The 24397-nt window shown below is 48.6% G+C and overlaps 3 protein-coding genes across 6 annotated transcripts in view; 2 read left to right on the plus strand and 1 right to left on the minus strand.

Annotated features, from left to right (window-relative positions):
* Positions 1-16092, plus strand: part of WDR33 (WD repeat domain 33) — a 110493-nt gene extending 94401 nt beyond the window's left edge. Inside the window, exons 16-23 of one of the 4 annotated variants that reach the window (XR_012001469.1) lie at positions 81-1169; positions 3935-4043; positions 5312-5420; positions 7131-7569; positions 11754-11917; positions 12035-12127; positions 13493-13708; positions 15457-16092. Coding sequence is in view for 3 of the 4 variants with exons in the window: in XM_026015680.2 (XP_025871465.1) it covers positions 81-1169; positions 3935-4043; positions 7131-7569; positions 11754-11917; positions 12035-12127; positions 13493-13708; positions 15457-15686 (2340 nt within the window). In the remaining variant the exon portion in view is untranslated. The remainder of the gene's footprint in view (positions 1-80; positions 1170-3934; positions 4044-5311; positions 5421-7130; positions 7570-11753; positions 11918-12034; positions 12128-13492; positions 13709-15456) is intronic. The other 3 variants (XM_026015680.2, XM_072757465.1, XM_072757464.1) reach the window with 3 other exon arrangements.
* Positions 16093-18284: 2192 nt separating this feature from the next.
* Positions 18285-19536, minus strand: SFT2D3 (SFT2 domain containing 3). Its single transcript, XM_072757471.1, has one exon. It carries the CDS (start codon positions 19499-19501, stop codon positions 18836-18838), a length of 666 nt encoding a protein of 221 aa, XP_072613572.1. The 5' UTR covers positions 19502-19536; the 3' UTR covers positions 18285-18835.
* Positions 19348-24397, plus strand: part of LIMS2 (LIM zinc finger domain containing 2) — a 68282-nt gene continuing 63232 nt past the window's right edge. The window contains exon 1 of the mRNA XM_026015691.2: positions 19348-19468. The gene's annotated coding sequence lies outside the window, so the exon portion shown is untranslated. The remainder of the gene's footprint in view (positions 19469-24397) is intronic.

The raw sequence follows: 24397 nt of genomic DNA on the forward strand, positions 1-24397 counted from the left end.
AACAGAGTCAGTGATAGCAGTATTGTCAACTTCAAGGGCTCTGGTGTATTTATCAGTGTGCTTTTTTCCTTTCTTTCCAGCAACTTAAAATTGAAAGACTTGCACAGAAACAGGCTGAGCAGATTCAGCCTCCTCCTTCATCTGGCACCCCTCTCCTTGGACCCCAGCCCTTTCCAGGACAAGGTCCAATGTCTCAGATTCCTCAAGGTTTTCAGCAGCCCCATCCATCTCAGCAGATGCCAATGAACATGGCTCAGATGGGGCCTCCGGGTCCACAGGGACAGTTTAGACCCCCTGGACCCCAGGGACAAATGGGACCACAAGGTCCTCCACTGCATCAGGGGGGTGGGGGGCCACAAGGATTCATGGGACCACAAGGGCCCCAGGGCCCACCCCAGGGGTTGCCAAGGCCTCAGGACATGCATGGGCCCCAAGGAATGCAGAGGCATCCTGGACCTCATGGCCCTTTGGGACCTCAAGGACCACCTGGACCACAGGGTAGTTCTGGTCCTCAAGGTCATATGGGTCCTCAGGGTCCACCTGGCCCACAAGGTCACATAGGCCCTCAAGGCCCACCTGGTCCCCAGGGTCACTTGGGCCCTCAGGGGCCTCCTGGTACTCAAGGTATGCAGGGACCACCTGGTCCCAGAGGAATGCAAGGACCTCCTCATCCTCATGGGATACAAGGTGGGCCAGGGTCTCAAGGGATCCAAGGTCCTGTGTCTCAGGGACCTCTGATGGGATTGAATCCAAGAGGAATGCAGGGTCCTCCAGGCCCCCGAGAAAATCAGGGTCCTGCTCCCCAAGGGATGATGATGGGCCATCCGCCTCAAGAGATGAGAGGACCTCACCCACCAAGTGGACTGCTGGGACATGGCCCTCAGGAGATGCGAGGCCCTCAGGAGATGCGAGGCATGCAAGGGCCTCCAGCCCAAGGGTCCATGCTGGGCCCCCCCCAGGAATTGCGAGGGCCTCCAGGCTCACAAGGTCAGCAGGGGCCGCCCCAGGGCTCTTTGGGGCCTCCACCCCAGGGTGGCATGCAAGGGCCCCCTGGACCTCAGGGACAGCAGAACCCGGCAAGAGGGCCACATCCATCTCAAGGGCCAATACCATTCCAGCAGCAGAAAACAGCTCTGCTAGGTGATGGGCCCCGGGCCCCCTTCAATCAGGTATTATTTATTTCTAACTTCTAGGCATTACACATTGGGAAAACACGCTCTGCACAGAGGTGGCACTTCCAGATGCTGTGGGAAGCAGTCACAGTGTCTCTCAAGTAGTGATGCTGGCTTGAGAATAGCATCATGGCTGAAGGAAATGAGAATAAATCAGACCATGAAATATATTGTAATACGAATTTTTTTTTTTTTAATACGAATTTTTTTTAATAGAAGTTATTCCAGAAAAGATCAGCTCTCAGTTGAATATTGTTCCCAATTGTCCCCGCACTCTGAAAGAGCGGTGGCCTTGGGGAAAAAGCAGGGGTGGCCGTGAGTTTGTCAGGTCCCCCCTTTCTGGGCTGTTTATTTTGTAGCCTGGTGTTTCATGGGCTGATCTGCCTGCTGGCTTTACTCTTTAAGATAGTAGTACTCACAAGCGTGCAGTAGACTCTGATCTCACCATTTTCATCTCAGTGAATGCTTTTAGAGCTCTCTGAGTCCAGAATTGTGCATTCTCAAATGGTGACCCTTTGGGCAAAATTCCGTTCAAGTTGTTTTCCACTCACATGTATATTTATTTACTGGGAGGGTTCATTCTGTAGAAATTGTCTTGGCCCTTTTTTGAGGATTCTGTTTTTGTCAGCCAAATTGTAGTACTCCTTTGCTGGGCTTGTGCTTGAGAAGTGGTGTGAGGAGGGCTCAGGTTTTGTGGAGAAGGACTGCATGAGCTTGTGTGGATTTACCACTCTTTGGCTCTGTGGTTTCTGTTTTCCTCAGTTTCATAGTCCTGGCAGTATTTCTTAGGCCTGAACCCCTGGGTTTGTATCACTGAAGTCAGTTGTAGACCAAAAGTGAATGAGCTAATGTTGACTGCTTCACTGAGGGGCACTCGATCCATCTGGAGAGGATGTGTTACAGATGCTGCACGTGAAAAAACTAGTCTGTTTTGCTTTTTCAAACACCTGCAAGAATCTGTCCTGTGAAGATGATCATAGGTTTTACTGAATTAAAATCACTAGCTGAACAAGTAGGTTCTGTTACTCTTCCATAGATCATCCAGGACTTGCGAGTGTCACAGCAGTGAAGAATAGTTGAGTTTATTCTCAGAATCTGTTGGGCACTTTTTAGAATTTAGGATGAGTGCAATAAGTCTAGGTTTGTTGCCCCAAACTGCTCTAAAATGTACAGTATTGTATATTTTATTAATACACAGAGCATTTGTGTGTGTTTACAATATCAGTTCCCTAACCCTGTGGTAATGAATTAACAGCTTTCATTTGGGAGGACAAAAACAGTGATGAACTTTAGCTACCACATTATGACTGAAATTAAAAACTTGTCAGATTCAAGAGGGTAGGCCTGGGTTTCTGGGACAATTCGGTAAGAGTTTTTATTAAGTAATAAAATATTTTATACGTGAAAAGAATAATGGTTCTAAAGATTTAGTTGACCTGTAGAATGAGTATGAAGGTATGATGTAGACATTTCAGATCTCAAGAGTTGCCTGATGAAAATCTTTGCTCATATTTTTTTATGTGCTGAAATCTTTCTTCACTTTGATGAGGCCAATTATTATCATTTTTTAAACATTTTATTTATTCATGAGAGACATAGAGAGAGAAGCAGGCTTCTCACAGGCAGCCCGATGTGGGACTCAATCCCCAGACCCCGGTTCACAACCTGAGCTGAAGGCAGACGCTCAACCACTTAGCCACCCAGGCATCCCCCCATGAGGCCAGTTATTTAAACCAGTTGTTTCAGTTGGTTTAATTTAGTGGAATTGCTTTCTGGTGTTAAAGTAATAACGTGAAAGATTTTGACAAGAGCAGTCCTTGGGTGAAAGGGATAGGAAACAGAGGACAGAAATTAATGGTATTGAGTATGATAGTTATGTGTAGCTACAATGCTAGACGTCCTATCGAGGCAGGTAGGACAGGTAGCTAGTTTGGGATGCGCAAGCAATTTTGCTGTTGATGGTTTTGAAATTGTACTATTTTCATAGTAGGGCCAGTCACTAAATGCATTTCTTTATGTAAAGAAGTTAATTTGTTTGTCAGGAGACCTGATCCAAGGTCACTGGACAGTGTGGAAACATGGCTGCTAAAAAAAACCATAATCTTAGGGACAAACTGGGGTGAGCTCTGGGGTTCCAGAGCATGGAGACCAAGAGGATCAGAGGAGCAGCTTTGTCTCTGCAGGGACCAAAGGATCCCAGGCGACTCAACGGGGAATGTGCAGTAGGATGCTGAGGATGAGGAAATGAGGTAGAGAAGAGGGAGGTGATAGGAGAAAGCCAGTGTGAATGTCTCCTCACGAACTTCTTTCATATTCTTCTGCCTCTTCAAACCCAGCTCTAGCCTCTTGAGAGGAGTGGTTGTTTTCTGTAGCTGGAAAAGAGTCCTGAGTGTGAAAGCAGAGTTTACCTGGCCTGGCAGATTTCCAGATCTTTACATTTGCCAGAAGTTCCTCCTTTGTGCAGAGTGTTATGTTACAATTTCTGACTTTCCATTTAGGTTCTTACTTGGCATCACAGGTAAAGATCTAGCTTTAAATAAAACCTATCAGGTTTAAAATATAAGTGTTTCCTTTTATTATGGTAAGAGAAGTATTCTCCTTCCCTCAATTTAAGGACAATTTTGCTATAATGTCACTAGCTGTGTATTTACTGCTGGAGGCTTTGGGGCAACCTAGTGTTTCTTGTCACGTGATGATAAAATTGCTATTCATAAAGCACAAGCCTATGATTTCACACCCCCGCTTTAAAAACATCTTTTCAGGAAGGACAGAACGCAGGCCCCCCACCCCTGATACCAGGCCTAGGGCAGCAGGGAGCACAAGGTCGCATCCCCCCTCTTAACCCTGGACAAGGACCTGGCCCGAACAAAGGTAAATATCTGCTCGGCTGAATAAGAGATTGTATTCTACCACTTCTGGGTAAATCTTACAATAAATAGATTATTGGTAAGTAATTGATAGAGTGGTCATTTTAACCCTATAGGAAAAATAGGAGGACAGTCATTTCAGGTAAAGGCTTTGTCTTAACATTGTTTTCATAGACTTGCTTTAATTAGTCAAAAATGCTGCCCTGAGTAACTAAGCTCCTCGCTACCAGACGCTGGCAGTGGAACTGCCGGGACAACCCTAGTAGCAGGCCCTGCGCGGCAGCGGGCCAGCTCCGTCCACGCCTTGGGAATGGCAGTGGTCCTGTGCTCACTGAGTGCAAGGGCATGTCGTTTGCATCCTGGAAAGCTGAACTGCTTCCACTTACATTTTTTGATGAGCTAAAGAATTTAGAGATTTTGATAGTGTTTTTAATATTCCCCCTCCCCAGTTGTGCCATGTATTGAATTCTTTAGCTGGTTATATTGTTCCACATGATTTGATAAGAAGAAAGCAATGCAGTGATGTATCAGGTTCTTGATATTCTGGAAAGCAGAGATGAGAATTGTCAGTATTTAGATGTGAGACTGTTTGGAAGCCGAGTTAATCCCAGGAGTTGAAAGTGCAGAGGTAGCCCCCTGTCGTACTGAGGTGTTCTGCTGTCACAGGGGAAGGGCTGGAGCAGGAGTGAGCAGGTGATAGGCTGCTGGCCGGAGTCAGTGAGAGCAGGACTGAGTGGTGTGGAAAGAGGGAAGGTCGGAGACAGAGATGTTCAAGTCAGTGCACTGTCACAGGGAGGACACAAGCCAGAGAACTAGGGGTATTATGGAGGTTGCACTTCAAAGAACTTCACTCCTTTTTAATTTTTAATCAGCTGAGCCCACAGCTCTCTGTGGCACATGTTACATTTTTTGCCCTCGTTTTATCAGATGAAGAAAAGTCCTCATTAGTATTTTGCAGCCCTAGGACTTTGGGAGAAGCAGGACATCCTAGGAAAGGGAGCAATAAAGGAATTAGGAGAATCTTTATTATAGTCTCATTGCATGGAAGTGGTGGCCCACAGGGAAAAAGAGAAATCAAGAACCCATCTTTGGAATTTGGGGACCCTAAGAAGAGTCTGTTACCCACAAGGTACAGCTATCAACAAACTGAGAGCCTGCCTCTCTTCCTCTCCCCTACCTTGTGTCTGTCTCCACCTATTTCCCTCTCCTCCTTGCTCTTCCCCTTTTCTCTTTACCCCTCTCTCTCTCTTCCTCCTCTCTTTCTCCTCCCAGGGACCAAAGGGAGAAGGGAGAGCCGAGAAAGTGGCCCTGCCATCCCCTACTGGATTAACCAACGCCGCCGCCCCATCACCGGTGGCCACATCCCTTCTAATTTGTAGTGGTGGGTTTCTTTCCTTGGAGGAGCCAGGGTACTTTTAAACAGATAGAGGTAATGGGAGGATTATTATTCATAGGTAAGTCCAAATGGAATGTGTTCAGCTTCCTCAGATCAAAGTTTGCTGTGTCTGAGATCACACCAAGTTCAAGCTACATAAAGTCAGAGAAGAAGCTATCAGGAACCCACTAAGAAGTGAGGGGCCCTCTTTACCAGAAGAAAAGGGACCTGGGATATTTGCAAACTGACTGAACAAAGCTTAGAAGGTGCTTTCCTCAACATGGAGAGGACTGGTTTAATGAGGGGAAGGACCAGGAGGCAGAAGGCATAGGAAGAGCTTAAGAGAAGAGAGAACTCTCCTAATGGTGTTTTTTTATACTGACATTTCCAACTTTTTTTTACATACATTGAATGGGATTCAAATGGCCCAAAGACAGGAACTGAAAGGGAAGAGGAAAGGCATGGGGAGGGAAAGAATCCTGGCTGGCTGTGACTTGAGGGGAGGAAGTTTGTCTTTACTGCCAGGGAGAAGGAGGGAAAGGCATGAGTGGGGCAGGTAGAGGAAGTTCATCTTAAAATTGTAGTTGTTTAGAGCAAGAGGGTCCCTCTGCTACCTACTTTCAAAAAAATGCTTGATTTGGGTTGTATGTTGACACAAAATAGGTACACATTTCCAATAGATACTATGCCAATGGCGGTATAGTAACAGGAGAACAAATCACTTCAAGGTTAAGAAGTAAGCTAAATTAACCATCGCAAGTTTAATTGGCCTGTTTCTGTTTTTATTCTGGACTTTGAATATATTACATACATATGTTAAAATATTTTCAAAAAATCTTTAGTGGGTTTCTAAACACTGTGTGCAAAGAATGGTGATAATTATTATAGGTGAGGGATATACATCATTCATTCATGCAAAGGGGCAGAAAATATGTTCATATGATTCCAAAACTGAAGTACAAGCAAGGCTGTTTGGTGACCAGGCAGTTATTAGAGAGGCCCGTGGTTCCATGTGCCTTACAGAGGATTTTGTTAAGAATTGAAGTGTGCTTTGTTACAGACCCAAGCTGTCCATGTCTCTGATGGGTTTGAATAAAGTATTCCTGGTCTTAAAAAAAAAAAGAAAGTGTGAGTTAACTAATCAAGTTAAATGAGCTAGAGGCTAAAGGGGCCACATCAGGGATGGTGGCGATGTAGCTGCAGTGCCCTGTGATGGGCTTTGCAGTCCTTTTCAGATGCAGAGGTGAATTCCCTGTGCTTGGCTTTCTTGCCTGGCAGCATGAATTTTCTCTGTCGTCTCCTTCCTGGGTGTGGTGGAGCAGGCCTAATGAAGTCACTGAGTCACTGAGAGAATGGGGATAGGGAAGGGATGCTCATTCTTATGCCTGTGAGACTGTCACAGGCGCACGTTTTCTGACTGTCGCACGTTTTCTGAATTAATCCTCATAGCAGTGAGTAATCTCAAATGAGATTAGCAATTTGCCCCAGGTGGAGGTGCTTAGCTAGTGAGTGATAAGGTTGAAATCTGCACCCCCAAACCTGTGTTCTTCCATTAGATGATGCACTAGGGATTTGTTTCCTAAGTATTTTGTAAACTAAGGACGAAAAACATTCTAAATACAAGAATGCATTCTGAGACTTTAAGATGCAGAAAATCAGACCTGTGTTGGCAGGATTCCTAGAAGACAAGGTAAAAATCAGCTTTGTTTCCTTTAGGTGACTCGCGCGGCCCTCCAAACCATCACATGGGCCCCATGTCAGAGAGGCGGCATGAGCAGAGCAGCGGTCCTGAGCATGGGCCTGAGAGGGGGCCTTTCCGGGGCAGCCAGGACTGCAGGGGTCCCCCTGATAGGCGTGGCCCTCACCCCGACTTCCCTGATGACTTCAGCAGACCAGATGACTTCCACCCGGACAAGCGCTTTGGCCACCGATTACGTGAATTTGAGGGGCGAGGAGGACCTTTACCACAAGAAGAGAAGTGGAGGCGTGGGGGCCCTGGGCCTCCGTTTCCACCTGATCACAGGGAATTCAACGAGGGGGATGGCCGGGGAGCAGCCCGGGGCCCTCCAGGGGCTTGGGAAGGCCGCAGACCTGGAGATGAACGATTCCCCCGAGATCCCGAGGACCCACGTTTTCGAGGGCGCAGAGAAGAAAGGTGGGACAGATGCTCTGTGGGTCTAGTTCTTCCCTGGACCTGTTTACCTGTTCTACAAAAGTCTCTTTCCTCTTTTGCTATATTGATTACTAGTTCTACCATTCTCTAGGTGTTGCATTTAGACTTTAAGCAAGTAATTATGCATTTTTACCTTTTTGTGCTTCTTTTTTATCTTTACAACTTAGAAATCTTTTTATTTTTGCTTATTTTTTGGTCCTTTTAAAAGAGATGTGAGGATCAGTATAGTACGAAGTTTCTGGGACCTGATTAGAAGTTGCCAGATTCTCTTGGTAGGAATGATGTAATACGACACATATCTAGATTGAGAATAAAAGAGTTGTGAGATAGTTTTTGTGTAATTGCCTAAAGATCTTAACAGTCAAATCAAATGGAAAATTATTGCTGTTCAGTTAGGTCAAGGTCAGGCTCGAATACTCTCCTTGCTGGGTGTAGAAAAGGCGTCGAAGAAATAAAAAACAAGCATTAGCGAATCTCAGAGGAAACGGAGAATCATCAGTGTTGGTGATGATTATTTGTGTGCCAGTGGATTGTGAGACCTGTGTTCTTGTCAGTAGTTCACAGAGGAGGAGCAATGCTGAGGATCAGAGCAGTTGACTCTCGGACAGGAGGAGGTTTCAGAGCGGTTTCAGGCCTGGCTGGCTGACTGCAGGGCCTGTGCTGTGTGGCACTCGTGCCGTCACCACCACAGCTTTTCCTGTCACATTTCTCTCGACTGTCGCCAGCAGGGGATTGAGTTCAGGGTCGGCAGTCCCCCCATCCTCATGGGATGTGTTAGAAAAGAATGGCTGATAATGTAGCCCAGGGCAGTGAAATCAAGGGGTTCTGGAAAGCAGCTTTCAGAAGGGAGTTTTTAAAAAAGATTTAAGGGCTCCTAGTTTTCTTAAGGGCCTCTCTCAGTGGGATCCAAGGATTCACTCTTTGAAATGGCTTTATATTAGCCTGCAAGAGCTTCATTTCCATTGGCTTTGGCATCAGTGTAACTTCCATCCATTTCTTGAACCTTTGCATCTTGTGCAGTTTCAGATTTTACTATGCCTCAGTTTTATTGTATTTCATTTGTCAGTGACAGACTCAGTCCAGACTCTTGTGCTGTTGACAGCTTTCTGTTGCTCTTCAGATATGCCAAACATGCTCCTGCTCCTGTTGTGCTTGCTGTTTTCTCTGCCCAGAACACAGTCTCCCAGACATTTATGGCTCACTCCAGTTAGATCCCTCCTCCTGTTAGCCCAGTTCCTTGAGCCTGCTTCCTATTTCTTCATAGCACTTGGCACTGCTTGACTTTAAAGTGATGTGTTTATTTCCTTGTTACCTGTGTCTGCCAGGAATATGACGGCTTCACCAGGGCAGGGGCTTTGTTTCTTTACCTCTTTATCCCCAAGACCCAGAGCAACAGTGGGGAGACAGTGTAGGTGCTCAGTAACTGGTGAATAGATGAGTCTGTTAGATGGAAAGAGATATTTGAGAAGGGCCAGCTCATCGAGATGTAGTAGGCATTTTGGGCCTAACAAGATACCATGGACCAGGAAGCTTAAACAACATGACTATTTTCTCAAAGTTCTGGAGGCTTGAAGTCATGGCTCATGGTCCAGCAGGGTGGGTTTTTGGTGAGACTTCTTGGCTTGTTGACAGCTAGCCTGCCCACCTTCTCCCTGTGTCCTGGTGTGGTGGACAGTCTCTTTTTATCAGGGTACTAATCCCATCGCAAGGCTCCCCCTCACCTTCATGACCTCCTCTAACTTTTTTTTTTTAAAGATTTTATTTATTTATTTGAGAGAGAGTCTATGCATGCACACACAATAAGGGCAGAAAGAGAGGGAGAAGCAGGCTCCTGATGCGGGACTCGATCCCAAGACTCTGTTATCATGACCTGAGCCAAAGGCAGATGCTCAGCTTACCGAGGCACCCAGGTGCCCCATGGCCTACACCAACCTTAATTATTCCTCAAAGGCCTAACTCCATATACTATCCGACTGGGGATTAGGGCTTCAACATACGAGTTTAGTGGGGGACACAGGCATTTTAGTCTCTAATAGGAGCCACTTTCTAATGAGGGCACATTAGATTGTCTCTGTCCTTTCATAACTCGGGCGGTCATGTAATGGATGCCTTGACAAAGGAGTCCTCTTGGTGTTTGCAGGGATTCACCCCAAATCTGCCCCAGGGACACACAGCGCTCTCTGCTGTACTCTTCCTGCACTGCTCCTCTCCTTTCAGCCAATTCCACCCTTACCTTAGGTGGTTATTTCAGCCAGTGTCCTGGGCACACACTCCTTGCTTGTAGGAGCATGAGTCATCTAGGTACCTCAGGACCAAGAAAGTTATTAAGATGACAGCTGGAGTGGTGGAGTGGGAAAGGGAAAGCTCTTTTTACAATAAAATACCGAGTAATCAATTAGGAGGAGGGAGAGGGATAGAATTAGGAAGTCACTTGTTTTATAAGCAGTCAGTGTCCTAACTGATTCAGGCCAGGACCATCAGTGGATACTAAAACCACTGATTGTAAGATTTTGGGGAAGTAGGATATTCTCACTGTGCCAAAATATCACCCACAGATTACTTAATTGCAAATGAAAGTAAGTGTACCTTTGCAACAGTGGGATTTGGTCACTATACCACTTTTACATCACAAACAGGGTGATCAGCTGGCATCTGTGAGAAGGTATAAACAGTTTTGCCAGAAAGGTTAACCTGAGTCCAATCATCAGGAAGTAATCAGATAAATTCAGATTGTTGTCTATAAAATACCTGGGTGGACCCTTCAAAAACGTTGGGGTCATGAAAGAGAAAATAGACCACAGAGACATGGCCACTAAGAACTGTATGTGATCAGGATTGAAATCTATATTTAAAAACAACTGTAAAGGATATTTTGAGGACAGTTAGAGAAATTTTGAATTGGATTATATTAAATAATATCACATTATTTGAGTGATAATAATAGGATAAAATCCTTGCTCTTAGAAGAAACATACTGGGGAATTATGGATCAGGTTCATGTTGGTAGCTGATTTTGAAATGGTGGTTCAGAAAGTGGATTTATTAAATAGATGGAGAAAGATGATAAAGCACATGGAGTAGTATCTTAAGAACTGATTAAACAAAAAGAACTAGGTGAAGGACACATAGATGTTTATTGTTCTGTTCTTTCAACTTTGCTCTAAGTTTGAAATTTTGCAAAGTGAAACTCTTTTTGGAATAAAAGATAACTGAATGGAGACTTAAGAAAAAGCGGAAGGCCCGGCCACTCATGCAGACTGGCTCCAGGTCCTTGCTCCTCTGATAGTTTCTTTGGCCCCAAGGCCTTTCTCTCTGTGCTGATGCTCTTTTCCTGCTTGGAGGTCCCTTTGCTGCTTCCCCACAGGCATCCTTCAGCTCGGGTGCTGCCTCCTCTAATGGCCAACTCAGCCTCCAGTCCAGAATCCTGATAGACAGTGAATTTGTCCACCAGCCAGGGCCCAGGCTGCCAGTGAGGAGATTCCCCATAAACCACATGCCTGCCTGACAGCAGTCAGCTGTGGAGTGGGGATATGGGTGAAGTTCATGGCCAGCCTTGCATAGAGGCTATTGCCTGGACAGATGGGAGAGCAGGTGCTCCCAAATTGAGTCTGGTACAGTTGGCAGGGATGAATCTGTACTCTACTTTTTCTGATTATATAAGTAATAAATGTTCATTATAAAAATGTAAATGGTAATGAAAAATATTTGGGAGGTAGTGGTAAAGAGCCTGCGCTGGCGTCAAGACTGGCTGAATTCAAATCCCAACACTTACTGTGTGTCCTTAAATAAATGACTTCACCTCTCTGTGCCTCAGTGTACTCATGGGTAGAATGGAGTTAATGATGTGGTGGTGGTGAGGATAAAATGAAAAAATATATGTAAAGCACTAGGCATGATTATCAGCACTTAAAACTTATTCACTGCTGTTGTTATTCCTAAAAGCTTTAGGAGAAAATGACCACAACCCTACATTTTCCTTCCTGCCTGTTTTTGCCTGTAATAATGGGATTATAAAATGTATACTTAAAAAAAAACATAATTTTATTTTTTCTCCCATTTTACATTAATATCATGTTTTCTTATATCATTATCTTCTTTGAAACATGAACTCAGAGCTGTGAGGTATCCCATTAGATGGATATTTTGCTGTTTTTTCCCCCCGACAGCTTTAGGAGAGGAGTACCACCAAGACATGAGGGCCGTGCCCCTCCACGAGGAAGGGATGGCTTTCCTGGTCCTGAAGACTTTGGTCCAGAGGAGAATTTTGATCCTTCTGATGAAGCAGCCCGAGGAAGAGATCTCAGAGGTCGAGGTCGGGGTACGCCACGAGGTGAGTGTGTGCTGAGGACATTGGGTCTTGCAAGGACACAGTGGAGAGTTAAGTTGTTGGAGACATACCTGAAACAGTCTGTGAGTATAGTGTTATGTATGTTGTTCCCTTGTGTAGGAGGAAGGAAAGGTTTACTTCCCACTCCTGATGAGTTCCCTCGCTTTGAAGGAGGACGGAAACCAGATTCCTGGGATGGAAATAGAGAGCCAGGTAAGGAAGGACAGCTGCTGGGGCTTCTGGGGAGTTGAACCCAGCAGCTCATGGAGTGTGGTCCAAGGACCTCTTAGCAGCATTGGGGGGTGGGGTGCACCAGGTCGTCTGTTTTCAGACATCTCCATGGGACGCTGGATCTTCAGATCCTTCAGTCAGCAGCCGTTTATTGCAGTAGATTGAATACAGAAATAGCTGGGAGAGTCCCAGCTTTCTTTTGTTGAGCCAGACGTCAGAGGGATTTGCCTAAATAAAAAACAGTACCACTCTTTTCACTAAATTGTTTTGGTTTTGGAAAATATAGTTAAATGAATTAAAGTTTTCTCAGTTTTAATTGCTAATATGGCAAATATTATTAGATATGTCTCATAAGTTAAATCTCAATAATTTTTAAGAGTATAAAGACATCCTGGGGGATCCCTAGGTGGCTCAGCGGTTTGGCGCCTGCCTTTGACCCAGGGCGTGATCCTGGAGTCTCGGGATCGAGTCCCGCATCGGGCTCCCTGCATGGAGCCTGCTTCTCCCTCTGCCTGTGTCTCTGCCTCTCTCTCTCTCTCTCTCTCTCTCTCTGTGTGTGTGTGTCTCTGATAGATAAATAAATAAATAAATAAATAAATAAATAAATAAATAAATAAATCTATCTATCTATCTATCTTAAAAAGAAAAAAGACATCCTGATACTAAAAAGTCTGAGAACCACTTTTCTGGACCTTACCTGTTTCTTATTTTAAGGGGTATGTTGATTTCTAATCTTGAACTTTTTCATGTGCTCATGATGTGACTTACACCTGGCCTTCAGTGGGTATTTACATGTTTCGTGCATAAATGAATATTGGTTCTCAAGTTGCTACTTATTCTTTTTATTTATTTTCATTATTATTTTTTAAGCTTTTATTAATATGAGAGAGAAAGAGCACAAATAGGCGGAGAGGCAGAGGGAGAAGCAGACTCCCTGCTGAGCCTGCACTCAGCCCCACATGGGGCCCAATCCCAGGACCCTGAGACAATGACCTGAGCCAAAGTCACACACTTAACCGACTGAGACACCCAGGCACCCCTATTATTTTTTAAAAGATTTATTTTATTTATTTTAGAGAGAGAGAGTACAAGCAGGAGGGGCAGAGGGAGAGGGAGAATCCCAGTCTGCACTGAGTGCAGAACCCTATGCTGGGCTCAGTCTCACAATGCTGAGCTCATGACCTGAGCCAAAAACCAAGAGTTGGATGCTCAACCAGTTGAGCCACCCAGGCGCGCCAAAGTGCTACTTATTGTTAGCAGTGTAATTTCCATCTGCTTTTGGTCACACTATACTTTAATATGAGATTGTCAGATTCTTAGCCTTGGACCTGTGTTTTCTTATTTCAGGGCCAGGTCATGAACATTTCCGTGATGCTCCTCGCCCTGATCATCCCCCTCATGATGGTCATTCCCCAGCTAGTAGAGAACGTTCCTCTTCTCTCCAGGGCATGGACATGGCATCCTTGCCACCACGAAAGCGTCCCTGGCATGATGGGCCAGGGACCTCAGAGCACAGAGAATTGGAAGCCCCAGGGGGTCCTTCTGAGGATCGAGGAGGCAAAGGTAAGTGGAGGCCAGTGATACAGTTCCAGGAGCTGTGGATGCCACAGTTCTGCCAAGAAGGCTATGGGGACCACAGGAGGCCTCATTGCCAGGACAGACCCATCCCTGTGTTCTTGTTCCATCTGTTCCTGACAGGATACCTCGAGTTAGGCTGTGCAAAGGCACATGTTCCCAAGTATAGCACAGCTTGTTTGGGTTTATACCACAGCCAGTCAAACCCCGTACTCGGGTGATTGCAAGCTCAGCCTCTGCATAAGCCCCCTCCACGTGCTTCCAAGAATCCCATTCCCCGATTCATTCAAGTGTTCCACTCCAGCCGTTTGTCAAGGTGCCCCAGAGCAGGGAAGAGACTCTAGCTCTCATTGGCAAACATGCTCTCCACCGCTGACTGCTCTTAGCCTCCTCCCAAGTGTCTCCAGTGGCAGGAAGAATTGTCTTCCCAGGTCCTGTGTTTTGTTTTATTGGGTCTGGAAGGAACTGCTAATGCCCAGAGTTGCAAAGACTTTGAGAAATATGGTCTGGAAGGGGTTGTTTTCAGGGGGGTAGTAGATTATTTCTACAACTTGAAACTTTAGATCTTTATTTTTTATTAAAAAAAAAAAAAAGTTATTTGAGAGAGAGAGAGACACCAAGAAAGTGAGCGCGAGCAGTGGGTAGGGGCTGAGGAAGCAGTGAGGAAGCAGATCCTCCACTGAGCAGGGAGCCCCACATGGGGCTCCATCTCAGGACCTAGAGATCACGACCTGAGCCGAAAGCAGACGCTCAACTGACTGAGCCACCCGGGTGCTCCTGGATCTTTATTTTAGAGGTAGCACTAACTTTTAGCCAGGAGCAGTAGCCACCATGTGGTCTCAGGTTAGGCTGGGCCATGGCCTGTGTGGTAGAGTTTGGAGGCTCCTAGGAAGCAGGCCTAGTTAACCTGTGTCATGTTTATAGTCTCTTATTTACAAAGTTTTGCTTTTTGCTTTTGATAGTGGTTTGATTCTTCTCAAAGGAGAATCCTCAGAAATTACCTCATGTCACCAGATCTCCCTACCTTAGCACATTTTGTTGTTGGTCTGTATGGGCACTTAGAACACCTGTGTAAGGTCCCTAGCCAAGGCCACATGGCTGGTGTGGAAATGACATCCTAGCTGACATCTTGTCTGCCCAGGCACCTTCAGGTGGGCCTAGGCTGTGTGCTTTGTAGGAAAAGCAGCCAACACTTTTCCTCTGGCTAGCTTTCCTAGCCGCCTTGTTTTACCTAGATTCAAATTCCACTCAGAAAGTTAAGGTAAAATAAAATCGTCAGTCATCTTCTGATAGTGTATTATGGAAGATACGGCCAAATCCTGTCAGCTCATGAGAAAATAATTTTAAAAGTCAGAATTCTAATATACGGGGCACCTGGCTTTCTCTCATGGATAAATAAAATCTTTAAAACAAAACATAACAAAAAAAATTTCATTTATTTATTCATGAGAGACACACAGAGAGAGGCAGAGACACAGGCAGAGGGAGAAGCAGGCTCCATGCAGGGAGCCCGATGTGGGGCTCAATCCTAGGACTCCAGGATCACACCCTGGGCTGAAGGCGGGCACTGAACGCTGAGCCTCCCAGGTGTCCCTTAATTAAAAAAAAAAAAAAAAAAAAAAAGACCCAGAGTGTTCCACTGTCATCACTAAGAGTTTGTGCCGGGAGTTACTGATTAACAGTACCTGATATAAAAAAGAAAAAGTAACCTGTGAAATCATTTTGATTCATTTCAGGCCGAGGGGGCCCAGGGCCTTCCCAGAGAGTGCCAAAATCCGGGCGTTCCAGTTCCTTGGATGGGGATCACCATGACGGCTACCACAGAGATGAACCCTTTGGAGGCCCTCCAGGCAGCGGTACTCCTTCCAGAGGGGGCCGGAGTGGCAGTAACTGGGGTAGAGGGAGTACCATGAACTCTGGCCCACCGAGGCGAGGAGCTTCAAGGGGCGGTGGGAGGGGTCGGTAGAAGCTGATGACTCTGAGGCCTCTCCGGACAGTATTTAAGAACTTCTTGTGGACTTACCAAGACAAAGGAAGCCCGCACCACATAGCCCTCAACTTCTGGGGAAGCTGAATCCCAGGAGTCCCTAATGAGGTCTTCAAGATGAAGAGACTGCTGCTGGCTGCCCAGAGTAGCTGGCCTTGTTCTGTCCTGTCCACCCTCACTGCCCTAACTCCCATTGTTTTGTGAAGATAAAAGCTGGAATCTTTTTTTTTTTTTTTTTTTTAATGTCACAAGACATGGAGCACCTCCACAAATTTAAGTTCATGTCCAATTGGAAATCTGTTTCTATATGTACAGTTTGTCAGAGAAAAAACATTAAGTTTTTGTATGAATACAGAATGTGATTTATGCAAGAATTAACAGAAAACTAGTTGTGAAGTGCTTTCCTTAAGGAAACTCTTCGTTTCCATTGCTGCCAGTCTGCTCGAGGGGTGTACAATCATTGCTTCTATTTGTAACAGCATGCTGGAGGAGTACCTCTGGGCCATCGACATTAACTTTTGGTCTTAAATTCTCATTTACCCATTCTGTCACACTTATTTTTTGTACTAGAGTGAGAGATACTTTGTAACACAGTTTAAAGTAGGTTCAAAGTCTTAGTTACCACCTGCTATGGCAGGTAGAAAATTATACTCTGAAGAAGAAAATCTTCCGGCTGTCCAAGTAGGGGTTCTCCCTTGGGTGAATCTCCTGCTAACCACACCTTAGACTTAACTTCCTTGTTTCTGATGAGAGGAACCTGACTGAAACCAGAAATTAACCACATGTCATGTCAAAAATGGAGAATGGACCAAATATCTCTTAAAACAATTCTGCAAAACTTTCTCGTACATCAGTGGTTAAGGCAGAGGATAGTTTTAGCTTAAATCCACAACAGATTCCTTTAGTTTTATATACATGTATCATTTGGCCCAGTTTGGATTGGAAAGTAAATGTCCAATTTGATAACCCCGTATTTTCTCTAACCCCTTTGTTTTTATAAGAAAGCTTTAATCAAAGGATATTCCTGTGGCTACCTTAGTATCTTACTACTTTGCCAGCTTAGGTTTAGCACTGGAGACAAGTCTACCTGGTAAAGTTAGTGGTGCCGCAAATCTTACAGTTGCTTAGAGAGGTGATAGTGGCATAGCTGGGCAGCGTATAAAAACCTCTTCATTGGTTCTTTCTCAATGAAAAACATGGTAAAAGCTAAGTCATTTCTGCAGAGTGAGAAAATGTCAACCATGCGCTGTTTTTTAGGGTGTTAAAACAGAGTTTACAAGTGAATAATTTTCACTTTGTTTTGAAATTTAAAACATCAGCATGTCAGTATAAACACATGATTAGGAGGCTCAAGAATGCTTCAGATTTGTGGATTATTCTTTATTTGCCCTCCACTGGCACTGCTTTTTAAAAATTTATTTATTTCCACTGGCACAGCTTAAAAAGAAGTTGTAATCAATTCCGATAAGGTAAAATAGGATCAAGGGACCAAACCCATTTGATTAGACTCCTTTGAGGTTCATGTAATTAAGACCCTTATCATCTTAACATTTTAGGCTTCAACTTTAAAAAAAAAAAACAAAAAAACAGTACCTCAGCAAGCGTATAACCAGGTCACATTTTGAGAAAGAATTTCTTTAGAAAAAAACTGAAATCTCTACACTGTAATTTATTAAATACTTAGGATATTTTAAAACATCACTACCGAGATACATACAAGATATTGTGCTTTGGATTTTACCAATGCTAGATTTTCAGTGTTTGAATTTTTGAGAAAACGTTGGGAGAACAATTTAAAAAATACAACTGCATCAACATAAAAATGTAGTAAACACTAAAATCTTCAGCTGTGCAAATTCTAGAGAAATTGAGGACTAGAATAGAGATTTAATGGGGGACAGAAGGAGCAGTCAATGGCCCACGTTTTTCCGGTTACAAAAATAAGTCACTCTCTGAAAACAGCGCGTTTGCTTTTACTACAAACTCCCTGTTGGTTCCTGCTGAGGTAGGTGACCCTGTTTCCTGGGGTGGGGGCCCCATGAAGCTGGAGCAGGGCTTAGGACACACGTCAGGCTCTAGGGCTGCAGGTACTGAGGGCGCGCCAGGAGGCGGTAGCCAGGAGGCGGTAGCCAGGAGGCGGTAGCCAGGAGGCCGCCTCTACCGCGGCCGACACACCCCTTCGGGCAACAGTTCTCGACTTGCAGGGACTTGCAGGTCCTCGACCTGAACGCAGAATCCTGTGGGCGGCTCCGTGCTGACGCCTGGTTCCGGGCCTGGTTCCCGCCCTGCCGCGTCGTGTCCTGGAGAATCCACGTGCGGTTTGGCCCTCCAGGTAGTTCTGTGAACTGCGAGCCACGGACACAGACTCTGAGGATTCTAAATAGTTTGTAAGTGACGCCGCGACCGCGGGAACGTGCAGTTTTCTTTCCGGCAATACAGGAGGGACAAGAGTCCGTGGGGAACCTAGAGGGAAACGAGACGGGTGTGAAGAGCCCGGAACTCGGCCTACGAGACGTGAATCCTCCTTGACAAAGCCAGCGCTGGAGCTGGGGCGAGGAGTCCAAGCGGCCCGCGAACACCCGTGGGTTCCGTCCAGGACGGGCCTCCGGCTGGGAGCTCCCGCCGCGCACGGCGCCCTGGACCCTGCGCCCGGGGCCTCGGCACCGAGACGTCGCGCTCCCCGGGACTCCCCGGGCCTCCCCGCTCCAGCGCAGGGCCGCGCTTCCTCCGCGTTGAGGGCACCGTGATTGCAGGTTCGCCGAAGGAGGAGGAGCCGGGGTAGCGCACGTCGTCTAAGCCCCAGGTCACGGCCGGCGGCCACATCCAGGGTCTCCTCCGACGCCCGAAGAATCCACGCTCCGAGCGGGGCCGGAGGCGCGCGGCAGCTCCGCCGCCACCACGGGCCGCCGCGCCGTCGGGGCAGGGTCGCAGGGGCGAGAGCAGCTGATCCGACGCGAGGAGCCGTCCTCGGCCGCGCGGTGCAGAGACGCGGTGGGCGCCACACACCCCGCCGCGGCGGCCCCCGGCCCCGTCGCAGCACGTGCCTCCGCGCGTCCGGGAGCAGGAGGGCGCGCACCGCCGGCTGCCGAGGCCCCCCCGCCCCGGGCCGCCCCGGGCCGTCCCGGCTCTCACACGGGCAGCGCCTTGGCGAGGCCGGCGGCGGGGCCCAGGCGGCCCAGCGCCGCGCGCAGAGCGGGCCCCGCGCCCCAGGGCAGCAGGCCGCAGAGCCCCGCGAGCAGCGCCGCCACCTGCGCGCAGGCGCCCAGCGCCGTGAGCCCCGCGCTGCGCAGCCCGAGCGCCGCGTACAGCGTGGCCCCCAGCGCCGCCACGTAGAGCAGCGCGGGCCGCGACGGCCGCTCCTCGCCGCGCAGCAGCCGCCCGCACGCCGCGCCCCCCCGCAGCAGCGCGCCGCCCGCCAGCGCCAGCGCCGAGCCCAGCGACCAGAGCAGCGCGAACTTGCGGGCGCGCAGCAGCAGCGCGGGCGCCTGGAGCGCGGCCAGGCCGAGGCACAGCGCGGCCAGCAGCAGGCACGCGCCGCCGGCCGCCAGTCGCTGCGCGCGCGTCACGCCGGGCCCGCACGCCGCGCCCGCCACCGCCACCGCCCCCGCCCCCGCCCCCGCCCCCGCCGATGGCTCCGCGGGGCTCCACGCCCAGCGCAGGCCGGCACGGCCCAGCCACGGCCCCGCCGCGGGCCCCTCGGCCTTCTCTGCCGCGAGCAGCGGCTCCGCGGCCGCCACGCCGCCGGCCTTCCCCTGGGCCAGGTACTCCTGCAGCTGGCGGTGGAGGTCGGCCATTTTGGCCGCGGGAGGGAAGGGGGGAGGGGAGGGGAGGGCCGCTGCCCACTTCCGGCTTTCCTTGGGCGCTGGCGGAAGTGCGTCGGCCCTCGGCGGCGGTGAGGCGGCCGCGGCGGAAGGGGCGGGGCCTCCGCGGGGGACTTCCGGCGGCTGATCCCTGGCGCGGGGAGCGGGGCATCCTCGCTGCCTCCGCGTTGGCTCTCCAGGCGCCCGGCCCGGGGACGACCCGGGGTAGTTATGTTGGCGTCACGAGGTGGTTGGGGGCCGGGTGGCTGCGCCTGCGGCGGGGCGGTCCCGTACGTGGAGCCCGTGGGTGCTGGGACCCCGGTTGTGATGCTGTTCTCTGGTCCTGCCGGCTTGCCGCCGTGGGGAAGTCGGGCCGTGTCACCCGTATCACCTCCTAAAACTGTTCTAGTCCACAGTTTCTCTCCATGAATTTAATTTTTTAAACAGTTCGTTTCTGCAGGGCTCCGGTGTCTTGGGGAAGGACCCTGGAGTCGATAACGGAGTTAATGCCCCCCCCCCCCCCCAGCTCATTATCCGCCTCTCCGCTCCCCTCTTTAGCAGAGGCCAAGCCCCACGTCCGAGGCTCGTCAGTGCCTCTGCCTTGTATTTTCCGTTGACCTTTCTGCGCTTCTGACGCTTCTGGGTCCGGGTCTCCCAACGCCTCACGTCCCCTACGTGGGTCACATCCTGGCGGGTCCCCCCCAGGGCTTCTGCGCTCACCTGTGCCTGCCTGCCTGGGTACTTTCTCCTCCTAGACAGGTGCATCGAGCCACACTCCCAGCTACTTGCTGCTGCTGTTCTTTCCTTTCCCAGTTGTGAACATTTATTCGTTTAATTCATGTATTTGCCAGCAGCTCCATCACAGGATCTCTTTCGTCTCCTTTTTCCTAGGACCTGAAAGGCTGCTCTGAGTGCAAGGAGCTGTCAGCTCCCCGGTAGTAAAGGTGCTTGAAAAGCTCTGCAGATCCTGCCTGAAGCCATCCGTTGAAATACCGTTTTTGTTAGATTTTATAAACGCCTCTTGTGGACTTAGGTGTGATGGCCTGGGAGTCCCTTTGTAATGTAAAGTGAAGTACAGGTGAGGTGTACAGAGTCTGCCGTTGGCTTGCTTACCCCAGGAGACCGTTCCTTCCTTTGTCCTGGGATTGGGGGCAGTGCGTATCTGCAGACTGGGCCCAGTAATTCTCTGCCACCTGGCTTTAGAGGCATCGCCACAGAGAAGCCCGAGTATTTTCTTTAGGCTCTCCTCATCACTTTGCTACTAGCTTCCCCATGACGGCAGGACCTGATGCCAGCCAATGGGCAGGTAACATTCCTTTGTCTCTACCCTAGGAAGAGGTAGATGTTCATGGCTTTCTGCTACTATCCTCTCTGGTTTCTCAGTCTTTCTGTTACCTGCGTAGCCACTTTTCCCCATTAAATTCTCTTTAATACTTCCTTCTTGAATCCCCTTCATCCCACTGTGCCAGCAAAATTGTGACAAGGTCAGCAAATATTTCTGTTGCCAAGTCCAGTAAAATTACCCTCCTTGAACTCCTGGCAGTGACATCGCTTCCAGAACAGTGCATGGTACCACCAGCAGGGCCCCAGGTCTCCTGGGTTTGCTGTACATTCATTTGAGTGCCCCAGGCATCCCACCCTTTCTTGGCACCCTGTGTTGTTACAAACCATCTTATGCAGTCCCTTTGGCAGATCCCTCCTCCACTTCTCCACTGGATATCCAATGGACTTTTTTTTTTAAAAAAAGATTTTATTTATTCATGAGAGACACACAGAGAGAGACACAGGCAGAGGGAGAAGCAGGCTCCCTGAGGGGGAGTGTGATGGGAGACTCGATCCAGGACTCCAGGATCATGCCCTGAGCCTAAGGCAGATGCTCAACCGCTGAGCCACCCAGGCGTCCCTCCAACAGACATCTTGAAGATGACATACACAATGAAACTTTTGATTCCCAATTTATCCTCTGAACCCCCCCAAACCTGTAACTGCTGCCCCGCTCCTCCTCATTTCAGGAAGTCACACACCCTTCCCCATCCTGCAGTTCAACTTGGGAAGTCCATCCAGTGCCAGACCCACACATATCTCCTCCAGTGCTGACCCCTCCTCTGGCCCCCGCCCCAGGACTCTGTCTCTCTGCCCCTTTGGTCTGGGCCTCCCAGCTGTTCACACAGCAGCCAGGGGCTCCTCCCACCTGCAGGCCGGCTCCCTTGCACCCTCTGATGCTGCCCTGCTTTCCTAAAGTCACAGCCCTTTGTCGCGTGTGTGGCCCCCCTGACACCCTCCATATCCCCCTCCCATCGTGCCCCCCCTTCCCATCCAGACATGGTGGTCTGAGTTGTTTCTGGGTGTGTCCAGTCATTCCCACCGCAGTGCCTTTTGTCCTCATCCTCGGCCTCGAGCATCCCTCCCCACGCCACCCCCAAGTATCTTCATAGCTCACACCTGTGTTCAGGTCCCACTTTGAATGTCCCTCTTCAGAACAGCATCTCCCATCACTCTCTATCCTTTGTGCTGACAAACAAGTGTCTAGTGATTTCCTTTATAACATACACATCTGAAGGGAATCAAAAATACAAATCCTGCACCATCGTTCTGAGCACTGGTTTGCAGTGGATCGTTGTGGATTGAGATTGGAAGGAGCGAGAGACTCCAGCAAACACAGGACATCCCTGGCAATGGTTACTTTATTTTTACACTAAACCCTTGTTCTGTAGCCATAATCTGTGTGCTCTGTGGTGGCAGATAGCTTTACTGCACATGGGGAGAGGTAAGATTGCACTCTCAGTGGCCGGACAGGGACTGACCTCAATTTCATAGAAGTGTTCCACCCACAAGTCCTGGGAAGGGACCTATTTATTGTGCGTTGTTGGTCAGGTGCCTGTCACATGTCCATTAGGTGGACAGTCTCTCTTTTAAAGGTTTAATTAACCTTTAAAGTAATTTAAGTAATTTAATTACTTACATTGAAAAAGTGCAGAGAAAAGGGTAGAGGGCGATGGAAAGGAAGAGGGGGAGAATTCCAGGCAGACTGCACTGGGCAGTTGAGCCTGATGATGCTGGGCTCAATCTCATGACCCTGAGACCATGACCTGAGCCAAAATCAAGAGTCAGGTGCCTAATCGACTGAGCCACCCAGGTACCCCTAGCCTTTTATTTTATTGAGGACTTTCAACTTGACCTAAGGAAACAGTACCCTACTCACCAAATGTGATCCCTATCCTAACGGAAACTATTTTTCCCCAGAGCCAGGCAGTTCCAGGCATACCTCCTCTGAGGTGTTTTCAAAGTGGCATCTCCCTTCCTTCCCTGTGTTGGCCAGCAAGGTCCTGCTTGACGTGGGGCTTGATCCCACAACACTGAGATCATGACCTAAGCTGAAGTCAAGAGTCAGATGCTCAACTGACTGAGCCACCTGAGCACCCCTAAAAATTAAACTTCAAGTTTCCTATCTGGCATTCCAGGCTTGCCCCTTTATGCCACAGCAGTTCTCACCCTGCTCTGGGGGCTCTCTCTGGGGCCCTTGGGCCCTAATAGCTGGGTGACTCTGCTCTTCTGTGGCTTTGCTAATGCAGGGCCTTCCCTTGGGCTGACCTCCTCCCACAGCCCCACACATCTTTCCTCTCCTACTCTCCTGAGCTCCCCCTGCCTCTGGATCATGCCTTCATAGTCCACATAGCACAATGGTCCCGTGTACACTGACTCTGAGATCTCCAAGGTCTTGAGTTTCCTTTTTCATTTGTTATTTTGCTAAAGATTTTATTAGAGAGAGAGAGAGAGCATTAATAGGGGGAGGCGCAGAGGAGAAGCAGACTCCTCACTGAGCAGGGAGCCTGATCCAGGGCTTGATCCAGAACCCTGTGATCGTAACCTGGGCCAAAGGCAGATGCTTAGCCAACTGAGCCACCCAGGTGCCCTTCCGTTTTCATTTACTAAAAACAACACTTGACTGCTTACATGCTTGTGATCTTCTCAAGTCTTATTCCTTCACATTCCTGCCTCTTGGCCCCCAACACTCTGTCCTGGTTGTGTTGGATTTTCTGGTGAACCCTGCATTGGTTAAGAATAAGGCTGTGTGACACAGGGGATTGCATTGCACAGAGGGCCCCACAACGTCACCAGGCCACGCCATCACCACCAGGTCACCATTCAGGGGCCAGGGCCTGGCCCTGCTCACCTTCCCCAGGCGGGGTGGCAGAGGACTTGCCAATCCATCCCGGTGGCCGGCAGCTGGGGGCAGTAGAGCCTCTGGGCAGGTGCACGCTGTCTCATAGAACTTTTGCAGTAATTGCGGAAATGCTCCAGACCTATGCTGACCAACCCAGTAGCCACTAAACTGCATGCAGCTCTGAGTGTCTGCAACGTCACTGGGGAGACTGTAGAACTGAATTTTAAATTTTAATCAATATTTATAATTATTTATATTTATAATATTAGGTTATAAGTCATATCTTTGTGATAATACATAAAATACATTACTGTATAATTTAATTCATATATAATCATATAAATACGATAATATTATATTTGTCATGGCTACATGTGGCCAACCAGTGGCTGCTGTGTTGGACAGTGCAGCTTGGAGCCTAGTGGAAACATGGAGGGCGTTTTGGTCACCATCCTGACCTGGCCCTGCCACTGGCATTGCAGGGACTGGTGAAAGGCCGAATGTCGGGCTGGGAGCTTGCTCCCCCACAAGGGGGCTCTAGCTGAGCATCCCATCGGACGCCACTGCGCCCTTAGCTCTGCAGCCTCTGCAGCCTGCCCCTGCACAGGAGCTGCCTTGGTTTGGAATAGGGACCTTCCCCTTGGTTTGTCTCCCGAAGCTTCCTGGGGGAAGCCAGGGAAACGGGCCAACTCACACAGGAGTTCCCTCAAAGCTCATGGTGTTTG

The sequence above is a fragment of the Vulpes vulpes genome, chromosome 5, assembly GCF_048418805.1.
Source record: "Vulpes vulpes isolate BD-2025 chromosome 5, VulVul3, whole genome shotgun sequence".
Taxonomy (NCBI): domain Eukaryota; kingdom Metazoa; phylum Chordata; class Mammalia; order Carnivora; family Canidae; genus Vulpes; species Vulpes vulpes.